Here is a 16,333-nt window from a genome sequence, read left to right as displayed (position 1 = left end):
GCTATGTGTCAGGTTACGTTCAATTCTACAGACACAGAGCCATTTCCTACACACACAGAGAAATCATGTGGTTTGGATTAGACTGTAGTGATGTGTCACTGATCTAGACTAGACCCTGGTGCCACACCATCTGAAGCTTAGCAGTCCTGTTTAACCAAATGGTAAATTAGAGGGCACAATAACAGTGTCTTAAACATCTTAGACTAGGTACAACAAGGTATAGAGGATTGTTCTGGTATGGGTTTATTGATAGACAGAATGGCCGGAAGACAGATAAACATACAGACCTTTTAAGGAGTTGAAGAGGGATGATAACATGGGTTTGACATAGTGATAAGAAGTCTCGTCTTTTGAACACACACACACACACACACACACACACACACACACTCAGTCAGTCAGTGGAGTTGTCTGGATTGTGAATGACTCACATCCTCTCAGCCTTTGACCTCATGAGAAGGGTGGTTTGCTTCACTTCCAGGAATTGAGTGGGATGCTTCCTCGTATGTCATACTGTAAGGAGGTGTAGTCTATACTGTATGTACCCACCTTTTTTGCTTTCAGATTCTCTCTGGGGAACACAGTGGTTTGGATGGGAAGGGCAGCTTGTACTGTACCTGCCAGGTAGAAGTAAATGCTGCTATGTTATTGGTTGGAAAGAGTCTCATGGTGTTGATTTGCCCCCTCCCATTATCCCAAGCACACATACTTCCATGAGCACAGCACACAGCAGTGCCAGACAGCAAAGTGTTACTGAGAAGGAAAAGAGGGAGGTTGAAACAAGCATCAAGAAATAAGAGAGGAGTGATAAGAAAAACTTGAAGGTATGTAACGTGCCTGAGCTTTCTATGGGGGTTGAGGTGATGATTTAAAAAAAATATTTTGTGTAGAAAGGCTTATCCTAGTACTTAGACATCTTTCTGGAAATACTGATTTGAAAGTTGGATGCCTAATTTGGCTGTAATCTTTTTAGTCTTTTGCTCTTTGTGTTCAAGTCATTTCCTATTAGTTAAATATTTGATTGTAGTCAGTCATATGCTGCTGGCAATTTCCAAAATGTGTTAGCTGAGGTGATATTTTGATTTGATGTGTGTGGTGTTTGATCAGTGGACAAAGAAATAGAGAAAGTGTTAAAGGTCCAATGCAGCCGTTTTAATCTAAATATCAAATAATTTATGGGTAATAATTAAGTACCTTACTGTGATTATTTTCAATTAAAATGGTCTAAAAGAAACAAATAACTTATTAGTAAATAATCTTTCTAGGACTGTCTGGGAGTAGTTTGAGTGGGAGGGGAAAACTGATAACTAGCTGTTATTGGCAGAGAGGTTTGAAACTCTCTTTCTTATTGGTCTATTAACTAATTTACTGCCTGGTGATGTCACCAGGTAGGCCAAAACTCCATCCCACCAAAACAGGCTGAAATTTCAGGGTTTCTTTTCAAACAGCTCTTACACTAAAAGGGCATTATTATATTTTTTCACAGTATTATTCCAACTTCATAGTTTGGAAATATACTGTATATAAAACACAGGAAACCAAGTTTTTGACTGCACTGGGCCTTTAAGGCTTGCCTATATTCCAGAGCAGCATATTTGGATTAATGCCAACCTGCTAAATGGGGACTTCACTATTATTAATGTTATTCATAATAATGGTGGTTTATCTGCTGGTGGTGGATGTGGTGTCTCATATTTATCATTACCAAGGAAAAGTATAGTCTAGGTCTACCTGTCCTGTCTTACCATATCTGTTTAAAAAGGAAATTTAAACCAATAGGCTAGTTTGACAGTACAGTATATGTTAGCTCATTAAACTGTACAGAACCCTAGAGGCTATTTCCTAACTAGAATCCTCAACATTGGCTAATTGTTTTTGTACTGTGAACCATGTGTAATTCTGAAGTGACAGTTGAAATGAAAGTGCATACTGTATAACAGCAAGGCTGAGAGTGAATGCATGTATCTGCATGTATCTGCTTGCCCTGGCTTCCAGACAGAAAGTCTGTGTGACGTCCCAGGAAACAAGTGGACACGTCACTGTCTCTGTATGACACTGAGAAAGATGACCAGGCAAGGCCTGTGTATGCTGTGTGTAGTAGCTTCAAGTTCATGAGTTCAGTGTCTCAATGAGGCCTGAGTTGGATGAGTAGCTGCTGTGTGCTGGCTAGTGCCTTACTCCTTTCTGATTTATTCATCCACAGGAACCATGAGTCATCTTACACAATAGTCGCCTACTGTCGCTCACTGCAGACTACTCATACCATAGACCTATGGCTTACGCACATAGTCTCCTCACACATGCTGAGATACGAGGAGTATGATTGTCTAGGGTAGAATCTTATTTTTGTTCCTTTAATTGTGAGGTAAATGTAATATCCTATATTTGTTTCTTCCTATCCAGCCAGCTAGAGCAGTTTTCCCCTGAGAACAACCGAGATGGCCGTCGCTCCGTTCAGTCGCAGACAGTGGGCCTCCCAGTCCCTAAGAGTCACAGCGACGGAATTGTCCATAGTCGGCACCAGAGGAAAGAACAATGCCATCGCTGAGCGCTTCTCGAAGTAAGTGGCGTACAGTAGATTCAAATATATTTCTAACTAACTCAAGATAGTTCATATGTGTCGTTTACAGTGGGAGCAAATTAAGGATAGTGGGCAGAATAAACAAGGAGTCGGGCTAAGCATGCGCGAGCGAGATCCTATCTGCTCGTTGTAGTATGTATTTGCATATTTCTGTTAGGGAACGCCTCCTTCGTGAAGTGTGCACAAACTCATTTGAACCTTCCACTCCTTCTAAACAACACAATTTAACCCCAAAAAACTTTGGCAAAGCGTCAAGTCTATAAAACTTAGGGCACTGTGTTCGTAACAGATTCTAGTTTTGGGAACAGAAAACTGTATTGAGATCAGAGATGTTTCATCGATTAAAAAAACGAGCAGAATGTCAGCCCAGTTTCACCTAGATCCATTCTCTCCCACTACCCGGGACCGGACTTCCTCTCACTACCATTATGCTTCAGCTTTATAGCTCCAGTCACGTGTCTGGGTTACCCCTTCGGTCTGTGGTAGTATCGCTCTCATTCACCTTAACTGTTACTCACTTTCACTTCTTGCTCTATGATGACTCTTCACATGTACCCTCGTACTTGTTCCAAGGTAGAAACGCAAATACTCACTTCAGTGTTACGTTTATCTCTCCTTCTCCTACAGACCAGATAGCTTTTTCCATCCCAGTCCATTCAGCCGCTTGAAACCATAGCATTAGATCACACACTCCCCCCCCACTCTCTGTCCTCACCATGTCTGCTGGATCAGTACCAGATAAGACAATTACACCAGCAATAATTTGAAACTGGATTTAATTGTGCCAGTCTGCTTGTGCTATCATGCCAACTCATTGTCATGGAGTAGGCAAGAGCACAAACAGATCTGGGACCAGGCTAGAGTTTTACCAGTTTGTCTAGCCAAATGTGGAAACAGCACTGGCTAAGCCATGATACAGCCCAAAACTTCTGAGATCCAATTGATCCGTTATGTAACCCTATTCTCACAACCCCCTCCATCCTCTTCCAAGGTACCAACTGGCTGCAGAGGAAGCCAACTTGGAGAGGAAGAAAGCCGTAAGTACCCAGTCAAGGTTGAAGGGACTAATATCTAACAAAGCTAGAGATATTGGGATGAACCTATTTCTCTCTCAGGCCTAAACACGCACAGTCATGCCTGTCCACATATTGCACTTGAAGGATACACTAGTAAAGCTTTAATCCTTCTTCAGAGACTTTTAATCTGAATGTAGATAACCTCTGTCGCTCCCAGTACCTCGCATCACGTCTACGCTTCTGTTACAGACCTGATCAATTAACACTGGGTGGTCACACACTTCACAGGCATGAAGGACTACAATGTAATGCCAGATCCCACCTGGGCAATACAGACACTCTTCCTAGAGGTCTGTTGGCTGGGCCCGGGAATGTCACCTGAGGGGATATAAACAGACAGCAGGGAATTTAGTTATTTTCATTAAGCTTTTTCAATCCCAGGTATGTGTCTGAGTCTGGAATAAGTCGACTGTCAGCTGTTGTATTGTATTGTGAGCAAGGCTTGAAGTATTGTTTGGATGCAGGACGGTACTGTTAATATTTTGAAGCCTATATTCAATAAGAGGTACCAGGTATTAAAGCCTTAGAACAGGGCCGAGCCCAATTCAATCACTGATTTATAGGGTGCATGTTCTGGGCGTTGGCCTAGGTAGAATTTAGTCATTTCAAGGTACTTTCAAGGCATTTAGTGGGATTTTTTTGTTGTTGTTGTTGCTACAATTATGTACATTGTCACTGTTAGCAGAAGAACTTAACATAAGAAAATGTGTTAGTCTTCACAGTTTGTGGAGGGGGACATCCTGCTGGTCTCTGTCCTCAAACAGTTCATTTCTCAAAAAATGACAATTTCCTGCTTACTCGTTTTTGGGATTTTCCCCTTCTTTCAATTGACCTTTTCTGTTTTTTTCTCGCTTTCTCTTACTCATCCTCTTTCTTTCCTTTCTCTTCATCTCTTTCTATGTTCCTCCCTTTCTCTTCCACTCTGTTTCTCTATTTCTCTCCCTCCTCCCCTCTCTGTGTTTCTCTCACTCTCTCCTGGCGTAGAGGGGTGGGCTAGCTAGCTCCTTCATGCAGATATTTTCTAGAAGCTCACATCTGGGAGAGTTTTTATCATTTCTACCCAACAGACACAGAGCCAACTGGATCTCCAGGTTACCGGGCTTTCCAAGGTTTTTACTATTTTTCTTTGACAAAAGGAGACAGACGGTAGTGAAGGGAAAACTATGAATTTTTAGGGTCCTTATTTCTCATTCATTTAAATGTCTGCGAAACTTTTAGCTCCACTTATCTTACTGTTACGGTTGTCTAAACAGAGGACAATGCGTCCGTTGTTTACTTGAAAGAAAGCATTGAAGCTTGTGTTAAAAACCCCTTAAAGTGTTCTCGTCATATGGTCCTAGTCATTTGATGAGCATGAGAAACTGTGTCGTCATAGCCAGGTTGGGTTAACCAGGGAGAGGTCTGGTAGAAAGATGCTACTCAGGTTGAATGCGAACGGTAGCTGTATTAGTAGCTATAGAAGAAATCGGAGACCAACTCGTCTCCTGAAACAATTGGATGTGGGTGTAACACTGGTATCTGATCTGTATTTTTTTTCTCCCCTCATCCTGTAATTACTACCGCATATCATTCCTCAGCTTTTCTATTTTACACGACACAAAACAAAAAAAGTAATCCTGGTCTCTTAAGTATCTAAGTTATGGATTCAGCCAGATGGGATGCTTCTGGAACGTGTCAGTGATTATGATCCGTTAGACAATCTCAGTCTGACTATCTTTACCCCCTCCTCCAGGCTGCGGAGCCATCGCCACAGACTTTCCGCAGTTGCAACCTGAGTGTGTTGAAGAAGCTTTGGGAGCAGCCTGTCCAGTCAGCCACACCTTGTGCCGCGCTACCCCACACTCGCCGCTTACTCCCCTCAGATCCTAACGCCAAGCACCAGATCCAGACCCAGCCCCAGGCAACTCAGGCCCAGCCACCTCTCTCACCAGACCCCAACACCAGTCCCACAGCCGCAGAGGACCAGGCAGGACCAGGTATGGAGAGGAGACGGCAGCAGAGAGACAGAGAGAGGCAGGAGGGAGGAGCAGCAGCAGAAGGGCCTTGCGTCCCCAGTGAGAAGCCCGACATACCCCTCAACAACCTCAAGATGATGTTCGAGAAAGGAGAGAACCTTCAGAACAAAGTAAGTCCAAACTTACTGATTTACAAGCTACATGCCCCTAAATATTTTAATAGGATATATGTAATTTTTCTGCCATTTTCCACCACATAAATGAGAAGAAATTAGAATGGCTAAACAGGAGCAAAGCTGACGAACTACTGCAAAATGCATTGTTTGTTTAATCTTTTATTATTATCAAAGTGGTTTGTTTCTTCAAATCTGTGGTTTCCACATGTATTTTGGAGAAACACTTGTATATTGTTTAAGTATTAGAAGTCCAGTGTGGTCATGTTGATCAGGTGTTGTGAGGCCTTCTACTCTGTGACAGTGACTTAAAAATGTGCCTTTCTTTCAAAAACAAGGACATTTCTAAGTGACCCCAAACTTTTGAACGGTAGTGTACATACATACACTACTGTTCAAAATATACATACACTACTGTTCAAAATATACATACACTACTGTTCAAAATATACATACACTACTGTTCAAAAGTTGGGGGTCTCATGAATTGAACGACAGTGTACATAACTTTTGAACGGTAGTGTATGTATATTTTGAACAGTAGTGTATGTATATTTTGAACAGTAGTGTATGTATATTTTGAACGGTAGTTTATGTATATTTTGAACAGTAGTGTATGTATATTTTGAACAGTAGTGTATGTATGTACACTACCGTTCAATTTCTAAGTGACCCCAAACTTTTGAATGGTAGTGTACATGCATACATACTAACATACATACAGTGCATTCAGAATGTATTCAGACCCCTTCACTTTTTCCACATTTTGCTACGTTACAGCCTTATTCTAAAATGGATTAAATAAAATACAAATCTCAATCTACACACAATACCCCATAATAACAAAGTGAACAGGTTTTTCGAAATGCATGCACGTTTTTATATAAAACTGAAAAACCTTATTTACATAAGTATTCAGACCCTTTGCAACGAGACTCGATATTGAGCTCAGGTGCATCCTGTTTCCAATGATCCTCCTGATGTTTCTACACGATCTGGGGAAGGGTACCAACACATTTCTGCAGCATCGAACTCTTTGGCCTGAGTGCCAAGCATCACATCTTGAGGAAACCTGGCACCATCCCTATGTTGAAGCATGGTGGTGGCAGCATCATGCTGTGGAGATGTTTTTTCAGCAGCAGGGACTGGGAGACTAGTCAGGATCGAGAGAAAGATGAATGGAGCAAAGTGCAGAGAGATCCTTGATAAAAAACCTGCTCCAGAGCGCTCAGGACCTCAGACTGGGGGCGAAGGTTCACCTTCCAACAGGATAACGACCCTAAGAACACAGCCAAGACAACGCAGGTGTGGCTTCGGGACAAGTCTTTGAATGTCCTTGAGCCGCCCAGCCAGAGCCCGGACTTGAACCCGATAAACATCTCTGGAGAGACCTGAAAATAGCTGTGCAGCAACGCTCCCCATCCAACCTGACAGAGCTTGAGAGGATCTGCAAAGAAGAATGGAAGAAACTCCCCAAATACAGGTGTGCCAAGCTTGTAGCGTCATACCCAACAAGACTCGAGGCGGTAATCGCTGCCAAAGGTGCTTCAACAAAGTACTGAGTAAAGGGTATGAATACTTATGTAAATTATATTTCCACCCCTCCCCTAATTGGAGTAAACTAATGGAAAACACCACTTAGGCTTCTACTTCCAGTTTATACGTACTATATAGATTTTACGGACATGCCTAGTTGAATAAACAATGTATTTTACAATAGTTATCTTTTGTTTGTTTTTAATCCCATCCGTTAGCTACCCTCAACCCCTCCCATCTGTCTCTGAACACCATCCAGTTTTGATTTCTGTTTGCCATTTCACAAAAGTTCTGAACCTATATACATTATGGACACAGTATATTTTACCTTAGTTATCTTGTTTTTTTTTGTCTCAGTCTTCAGCTCCACTCAACCCCTCCCATCTATCTTTGAACACCATCCAGTTTTGATTTCTATTTGCCATATATTTTTCAACTGTGCTGTGATGTTTGACAAAAGTTCAGAACATTTCTATTCTCATAGTCTCTACAGATTGCAAACCAAAGATAACCGCTAAAACTTTATATTATTGATCGATTGACCAGGACTTCAAATCACCCAGCAGTGACAGTGACTTAGATGTGTTTGCTAAGGAAAGGCCCTGTGAATCAGCCCTATGAATTGTAGAGTTTAGAATGATTTTTTTCTGAAGATGTAGCATTGTGGTTGAGACAACAGGTCTGTGTGTTGTCAATGTTCCTGTTCCAGAAGTAAAGAATGTTGTGCTGTGTGTTCTCCAGGGGTCAGAGCCCTCCTGGGGTTAGTCATGCTGCCAGTCACATGCATCGCTCTGAGTGTTCTCATCTCACAGTACATTCCTACAGATGGGCTAGATATAAACATGCCCTCAGGCAGATAGGAGGGTAGGATGGGGGGCTTCAAAACAAACACTGTCCTCCTCCTCCTCACACTCACTTTGGAGGTTAACAGCCATTTTGATAATAGAAAAGTGGATAAGATCGTTTGAAGCAAAGGATCCTTTTTAAACCTTTTTACTCTAGGCTAATAGTCTAGATTTTGTTTATTTTCCCTGGCTTGTATGAAATATTAGGTGTTGGAAATGAAAAGCCAGACTTTCAATGGAACTTCCTTACGAGGTCGAGTTTTTGGTTGATTGTTGATCAAGATTCAGACCTTCATTTTTTTTTTTACTAAAGCTAGTTTACTAGTCGGTTTTTGAACATGGGCACCCGCCTGGACACCAGATCAGAGGATTGTTTTGTAGCGGCTTAATGAGTTGCCTCGCCACACCCCAGCTGGTTGAACCTTCCTTCCTTCCTTCCTTAAGCACATTAGCAGCTTTCTCTCTCCCAGCTGAAAGCCAGGAAGTGACCTGGGCTCTCCCCACACACCCCCACACCCTGGCCTCGACCCACACCTCCACATCCAGCCCTGACTGGCTCCCTGCTCCTTGGCCTGTAGGCCTAGCCTCTCTCCTCGCTTCTCTTCCAGGGGTGGTGATGTCATGGGGTGGTGATGTCATGGGGCAGGCATTGCACATGACTGTTTTAGAGATGAGCAACTGAGCCTCCTCAGATAACTCTTCCTCCCCTGGTCTCTGGTTTACCAAAGAAAAGGTCTTCTCCTTCTCCCCCTCTCCCTGGAGGAGACGGTCATGAGGGAGAGGCACTTAATTGACCCAACTTCATCCCCCCTGTCACCCACACCCTCTTTAGCCCCCCACTCCCCTCCGTATACCCCCATGAAGGCCTCCCCTCCCCTCTGCTCCTCTCTCTCTCTCTCTGTGTGACTGTGACGAGGCAGAAAGGAAGGAGGCACCAGTCCAGTCGTGGTCCCTGCTCTGCTCTGTCAGGCAGCCCAGTCCAGTGGAGCCACAGTCTAATGAACACAATTGAGTTAGCTGCGGTTGATGTTCCAAACTCCTCCAGGACAGGTATGAGTACTCCAGCGTAACAGTCTTCTCCTCTCCTCCACTCGTGCTTCGGTCCGCTTCTCCCTGTAGCTCCTAGCGTTGCTTTGCGAGAGGTAAATATGTATTATTTTTTTTTTTCTTTGTTTGGTCTCAAACCCCTCGACCTCGGACCTCCTTGAGCTCACTTTTATTATTGCGGCTCTGAAACATAAAGCGGAGACTATCTGGGGTTTGCTTTCATTGCTTGTTGTTGGATTAGTATGTTTGTATTAGGTTATAGCGCATTATGCTGTGAATGTAATCTTTTGATGGGAGGGCTAGCATATACACTGACTTCACTATGGTTGATGAAAGTACTGGTCTGTCAGTGAATAGGGCTTTTCAAGGACTTTGTTTTTGTCAATGGTGGTTTTGTGCTATATGTAGCCTAGCCTACAACTCAGTGATTTGAATTGGCCTTTTTTCTTGTTATTGTTCTGGAGCCCAGGCAGCCAGCCGGCAGGCGGTAGGCTTTAGGGAGGAGCCTCAGTCTGTCTCCGGGGGTTTTAATTGTCACTGGGATTAGTGTCAGAGCTCTTTGTCTGGGCCGCTGATCACTTCCTCCCTCTCTAAGCACAGCTGCCTTCTGGCTGTTTGTTTGTTTACATCCTCTGCCTGCTCCCCCATATTGTTGAGGCACCCACCGTGACCACCGTCTGGAGAGGGGTTGAGAGGAGAGGGATCAGGCTGAAGAGTGGTCACGCTTGGGAAGGGGCCTCCGGCTGCGTTAGAGAGAGGTCTCTCTGCCTGGGGTCCATCTGGGGTCTGGCTTCCTCTGCCTGGCTCTGTCTGGAGTCTAGAGCCTAGATTAATCCACTCTGGAGGATGGAACAGCACGTATCACCCCCTTCTGCGAATGCAAATCTAAAATCCAGACGGCCACGAATGCACAATTCTATATAGACTTTTCCCCCGGAACAGCACTGCTCTGTCTCGTTCTTGTATTTCAGGATTTTATCTACCCTTTGCCTCGTCATCTCTCTCGGTCTGTCTGTGTATTATAAGGTTGTCCCAGCCGACCAGGGCTTTGTGGCACCCTGCTGCTCCTCTAATCTCTGATACCGATCACACCTGCGGCTTACAGACACAAGCGGTACAGACGGATAGGAGGCAGGAGACCGTGTGCGTTCCAAATGGCACCCTATTCCCTACACAGTGCACTACTTTTGACCAGAGTCCTCTTTGCCCTGGTGAAAAGTAGTGCCCTATATTATAGGCAATACGGCAACATTTGGGGCTCATCCATAGGCTGATCTGGCATTGAGCGGGTAGAGGCCAGGTGAAGCCAGGCTTAACTTGAGTCTCTGCTATTACAGGTGTGCCAAGAACAGCATGTCTTCTCCCCTCGGCTTTTACCACTGACCTTTGGCTCTACGAAATCCTTCTCTCACCAATGGCCTGATCACTGAAACGAGAGTTGAAAAGTTGGTTGAAAAGCATGCAGCCACTCTGTCTCGTCTTCAGCTCTGTTCAGAATGAGCTGTGCCATGTGTCAGGCGGGAGGGTGACTGGTGAGTCTCCTGGCGGATGCTGGTGTTGACTGGGGATGTGGGACTGTGGACAGGAAGACAGACTGGGGTGTCCTAGCTCACAAGGGGATTAGAGTAGAGGAGGGCTGGGCTGAGCATGAGAGGCAGACAGCTGGGACGGAGGCTGGACAACAAGCCAGGCTGATACTGCTGACTCCCTGACAGGCTGCCACACCTCCTCTCCGCCTCTCTCAGCTAGTTCCTTCTGATCTCTCTTCACCACTCTTCTCCTCTTCTCACCGTCAGAGCACTGGGCTCAGAGCTGTCTGATGGATGGCCCTGGTTCTCCCCTGCCTAAAATTTAGTTTCAGCAACGTGAGCATCATATGGTTCTGTATGCAAAGCACGAGGCAAGTGCTGCTGGCCTTATTCTGGATGTTCAGAGTCTGCTCAATCTACAATGTAAAGGCTACCATAATGGAATATACCGTCCTGATAGCGTGGCTTGGTTCTGTGTTTCCAGGTGTCCAGAGAGCCTGTGAGGATTGGAGGGACCGGAGGCATCACTGACAACATGGATCAGCTACTTGGAGGTACTATTACGCTGACAGAGCTCTCTCTCTCTCTCTTGCTCGCTCAGACACCAGAGTTAAAAGCAGGTCTACTGTTCTCCACGAGGATGGACATATTGTTTCACTAGGATAGAGAGGCGTACAGACACACTAAGCATACGTAAGTTGTCCATACTACTTCCTTCCTGTAAATGTACTGGGTCAGTGACTGTAGATGGCTCCTTCCTAAAGTGCCATGATCAGCACAATGTCTGATTACAGGAAGAATGATAGTTACGGGAAGAGGGCTTTTCCCTTCTATTCCCCCTGTGACCCTGTGTTCCCGTCGCAGCCTGACAAACACCATGGGCGCGTCCCAAATAGCATCCTATTCCCTATATAGTGCACTACTGTTGACCAAAGCCCATAGGTTCCGGTAAAAAGAAAATAAAAAAAGAAGTGCACTAGATAGGGAATAGGGTGCCACTTGGGACGCATCCCATGACCCACACAGTCTGCATTGTGCTGAATGGATCGCCTGTACTGTCGTCTCCATAGCTTATGAGAGGTGTGTGTGTGTGTAACCTGTGCTTCTCTCTGTCGGTCTTCTAGATGCAGGGAGCATAGAGTCCATGCCCCTGAGGGACAGGATGGCCATGTACCAGGCTGCTGTGTCTAAAACAGAGGTGTTATCCTCCTCAGTCAGCGTGAGTACCTGTCCTTTAAGCCTGTCCCATACTCTGCTTCACTGCCTGCCTGCCATGGGAGATCATGTAAGACTGACCACCATGTCCATGGTCGCACTTCTTAAACCTGACTGAACTTGACTAGCCTCGTAAGGTATAACGATCCTGAAGTCTTGCGAGCTTAGATTCTGTTCGAGAAATGAGAGCGCAGCGGTGGTCTTGGATCAGGCTAGAACTTGACCCCAAAGTGAGAACTTCAGGCCCATCCCGACCAGAAGCTGTCAGTTGCGGGTTACTTTTATTTTATTTATTAATGTAACCAGGCAAATCAGTTAACAAATTCTTATTTACAATGACGGCCTACCCCAGCCTAACCCTAAAGACGCTGGGCCAATTGTGCGCCGCCCTATGGGACTCCCAATCACGGTCGGTTGTGATACAACCTGGAATCGAACCAGGGTCTGTAGCGACGCCTCTAGCACTGAGATGCAGTGCCTTAGACCGCTGCACCACTTATCCCAACTCTAAAACATGTCCCTGTTTTTCTCTCTCTGACAGAGTGATCAGCTGGACTCTGACCTCTGCAGCAAACAGAAGGAGAATGTACCCCCAGGCAGTGTGGACACGGTGAGGGATTGTGTTCTCGTGTGTGTGTATGTGAGAGAGAGAAACACTTCTAAATCACCACCTCTCCCTCTCCTCTCAGGGTCCGGACTCAGAGCCCAACAGTAGGAAAGCCTCTTCCACAGAAAGCAATGGTAACTGATTTGGTGCTCCACTGCATTTCACCAGATCTACAGTATATTCTTGTCTGTCATTATTTGTCTACTCTATAGGTTTCAGCTTGTGAACATTAGGTCAGTATATTCATAAACAGCTCCCTCTGGTGTCCAGTGTGTGCCATTACTGATTTTAGTCTCATCACAGCAGGCTCCAGTACCGGCACCTCCTCTGTATCCTCGACTCAGAAGGACCAAGCTCAGCCCAAGACCTCCAGGGTGAATTCAACAGTCCCTTTTCTGTATTTGTCTCAGAGCAATCGCCAAACCAACCATTCCCTCTCCTAACGTGTCTTGAATGCCTCTCTTTATTTTGTGTGTGTACAGAGCTTCTGCTTGCCTGCACGGGAGAGTTGTGTGTCATGTCAGAAGACAGTCTACCCTTTAGAGCGTCTGGTAGCCAACCAAAAGGTCTACCACAACACCTGTTTCAGGTGCTCCCACTGCAACACCAAACTCAGGTGAGGGGATAGGATGGGGCAGACACCATGCAGCAAGGAATTGTTTATTTGTTAAAACATCTGTTCATCTCACTATTAGTGGAATTGATATTGTCTTTAGGTCCACAGTGTTGTTCCTCTAGAGTTAAGGATCAGGGTTTATGCTGCAAGATTAGAAACAAATATTTGTCAATAGGTTGTATTTGTCTCCCCCTGCTGGCCAGCCTGGGGACCTACGCCTCTCTGCACAGCCACGTCTACTGCAAGCCTCACTTCTGCCAGCTGTTCAAGGCCAAGGGCAACTACGACGAGGGCTTTGGCCTGCGCCCTCACAAGGAGCTGTGGGAGACCAAAGGAGAGAGTGGGGCTGGGGAGGAACCCAGGACAGAGACGACTACCAAGGCCACCTCCTTCTCCAAAGACAAGCTGAAGAAGTGCGCCTCTACTGGCACGCTGTTGATCAGCCCAGCGGTAGAGGAGTCTCCACTGGCCAAGGTCAACGTGGTGACGGCCTCCCTGGAGACCCGCGCCCAGAGCTCAGCAGAGAAGGACAAGCCAGTGGAAACACGTCGGCTGAAGATCTCCTGGCCCCCCCGCACTGAAGGAGACGGAGAGGGGGGCAACATTGGGGCCAGCCCCACCTCAGACGGGAGCTCCGCTGGGAAACAATCCCGTGCTAAGTGGCCCCCAGAGGATGACTCAGCCTTCACCGACCAGAGCCCAGAGTCCACCGTACGCTCTACCCTCTGCAGGAGCGCCTCCCTCAAGGAGCGTAGCCGACCCTTCTCATTGGCCATGTCCTCCCATGCTCCCGCTCCTGCTGCCAGTCAGACAGCCAATCCTGAGCCACTGGAGAGGAGGAGCTCATTCGAGGACGGTGAGCCTGAACTGGCCTGTAGCCCTGAGGAACAAGGCATGGAGGACCAGGAACAACCAAACAGCCTGTCACCGGACTACCACACACCTTCTGACGACAGCTACGTGGACATCCACACCAGCTCTGAGGACGAGGGGATGGAGGGGAGAGTCGCACGTCTGAAAGACCACCACGAATTACTAGAAGCAAACCATGAACAGGGAGCAAAGAATGACGGGGAGGAAGAAGAGGAAAAGCTGGAGGGAGAAGAAGAGGGAGCAGGAAAAGAGGGGGAAGGGTTACCTTCTCAAAACTGCCAGACTGCCTCGTCAGAGATTGCCGAGCCGAGGTCCAAGACCAACCGCCCGTCTCAGGATGTGGGCTTCCGGAACGACGAGGAGGCCGTGTCTGTAGAGGAGATGATTAAGAGGAACCGCTACTATGAGGAAGATGAGGACTGAAAGAGACTGGATTGGCGTTTTTTATGCCATGAAAACGATCAGCCATTATCACCACACTGACTGTTAACTTCCTCCCCTCTCTTAATTTCCCTGTTACTAAGGAACAGTGTCTATCTGGCTGCGTTTGGTGCGATGTCAGGTGTTATACTCTCTCTGAGCTCTATTTGTGCCTCTGAACTATCACCTCAATTGAAGTGTGCAAGTCCTCAGAATATCTACATTGTTAGTTTTCCAGAATATAGATTTATTGAAGCACAGATCAGTCTTATGTTTGTGTATCATTCATTCAACGCTAATTTTAAAATATTCCATTATCTAAAACTACCCATTGTGATCATTTATGTCTGTCCATTCTACCTTAGCTCTGGGTTTGTCTGGATGATGGCACAGTAAAAAACAAACGAATGCTGATGATACCAACTGAACCCAGTGAATGAGACATATGAGTCTGTATTTAGAGTCCGATGAATGTTTTTAAGGTGGATTGTTTGACCAGAACAGCAGGAGAGCTCAGCTGAAAGGACAGGATGGGTTTTCACCATATTCATTCTGCTTGTTATCATTGTTTGTATGAATAAAAAAAAAAGGATGCACACAAAATATTCTGTGACCTCTAGTCTCATTCTAGTTTGGACACCTACTCATTCAAGGGTTTTCCTTTATTTTGACTTCACTACATTGTAGAATAACAGAAGACAAACTATGAAATTACACACATGGAATTATGTACTAACCCAAAAAGTGTTAAACAAATCAAAATATATTTTATATATTTCAGATTCTTCAAAGTAGCCACCCTCTGCCATTAGGACAGCTTTGCACACTCTTGGCATTCTCTCAACCAGCTTCACCTGGAATGCTTTTCCAACCGTCTTGAAGGAGTTCCCACATGCTGAGCACTTGTAGGCTGCTTTTCCTTCACTCTGCGGTCCAACTCATCCCAAACCATCTCAATTGGGTTGAGGTTGAGTGATAGCGGAGGCCAGGTCATCTGATGCAGCACTCCATCACTCACCTTTTTGGTCAAATAGCCCTTACACAGCCTGGAGGTGTGTGGGTCATTGTCCTGTTGAAAAACAAATGATAGTCCCACTAAGCACAGACCAGATGGGATGATGTATTGCTGCAGAATGCTGTGGTAGCCATGCTGCTTAAGTGTTCATTGAATTCTAAATAAATCAGTGTCACCAGCAAAGCACCTCCTCCATGCTTCACGTGGGAACCACACATGCGGAGATCATCTGTTGACCTACTCTGCGTCTCAAGGACTTATCAGACCAAGGACAGATTTCTACCAGTCTAATGTCCATTGCTCGTATTTCTTGGCCCAAGCAAGTCTCTTCTTCTGATTGGTGTCCTTTAGTACTGGTTTCTTTGCAGCAATTCGACCTTGAAGGCCTGATTCACACAGTCTCCTCTGAACAGTTGATGTTGAGATGTGTCTATTACTTGAATTCTGTGAAGCATTTATTTGGGCTGCAATTTGAGGATGGTAACTAATGAACTTATCCTCTGCAGCAGAGGTAACTCTGGGTCTTCCATTCCTGTGGTGGTCCTCATGAGAGCCAGTTTCATCATAGCGCTTGATGGTTTTTGCGACTGCACTTGAAGAAACTGTCATTTCTCTTTGCTTATTTGTTCTGTTCTTGCCATAATATGGACTTGGTCTTTTACGAAATAGGGCTATCTTCTGTGTACCACCCCTACCTTGTCACAAGACAACTGATTGGCTCAAACGCATTAAGAAGGAAAGAAATTCCACAAATTAACTTTTATCAAGGCTCACCTGTTAATTGAAATGCATTCCAGGTGACTGCCTCATGAAGCTGGTTGAGAGAATGCCAAGAGTGTACAAAG

The 16,333-nt window shown here is 45.4% G+C and overlaps 1 protein-coding gene across 4 annotated transcripts; it reads left to right on the top strand.

The window, feature by feature from the left end:
• The first annotated feature begins 551 nt into the window (after nucleotides 1-551).
• Nucleotides 552-15,076, top strand: LOC106567074 (LIM domain and actin-binding protein 1). 4 transcript variants are annotated; one of them, XM_014135939.2, is made up of 11 exons: nucleotides 552-824; nucleotides 2,404-2,560; nucleotides 3,573-3,618; nucleotides 5,390-5,782; nucleotides 11,227-11,296; nucleotides 11,867-11,961; nucleotides 12,499-12,567; nucleotides 12,647-12,698; nucleotides 12,871-12,938; nucleotides 13,047-13,180; nucleotides 13,384-15,076. In XM_014135939.2, the coding sequence occupies exons 2-11, from the start codon at nucleotides 2,439-2,441 to the stop codon at nucleotides 14,474-14,476; spliced, it is 2,142 nt and encodes a 713-aa protein (XP_013991414.1). In that variant the 5' UTR covers nucleotides 552-824; nucleotides 2,404-2,438; the 3' UTR covers nucleotides 14,477-15,076. The 4 variants fall into 4 exon arrangements, with proteins under 4 accessions (XP_013991414.1, XP_013991413.1, XP_045549235.1 ...); XM_014135938.2 differs by having other exon boundaries at nucleotides 12,868-12,938; XM_045693279.1 differs by lacking the exons at nucleotides 552-824; nucleotides 3,573-3,618 and having other exon boundaries at nucleotides 12,868-12,938.
• Nucleotides 15,077-16,333: the final 1,257 nt, after the last annotated feature.

The sequence above is a fragment of the Salmo salar genome, chromosome ssa13, assembly GCF_905237065.1.
Source record: "Salmo salar chromosome ssa13, Ssal_v3.1, whole genome shotgun sequence".
Taxonomy (NCBI): Eukaryota; Metazoa; Chordata; class Actinopteri; order Salmoniformes; family Salmonidae; genus Salmo; species Salmo salar.
Note: the sequence above shows the minus strand (reverse complement) of the source record. Positions and strands in the feature narration are given on the sequence as shown.

Coding starts and splice junctions, on each gene's coding strand:
- LOC106567074 (XM_014135938.2), top strand. CDS start 2,439: ATGGCCGTCGCTCCGTTCAGTCGCAGACAGTGGGCCTCCCAGTCCCTA. Junction 12,568..12,646: donor CCCCAGGCAGTGTGGACACG/GTGAGGGATTGT, acceptor CTCTCCTCTCAG/GGTCCGGACTCAGAGCCCAA. Junction 13,181..13,383: donor CACTGCAACACCAAACTCAG/GTGAGGGGATAG, acceptor CCTGCTGGCCAG/CCTGGGGACCTACGCCTCTC.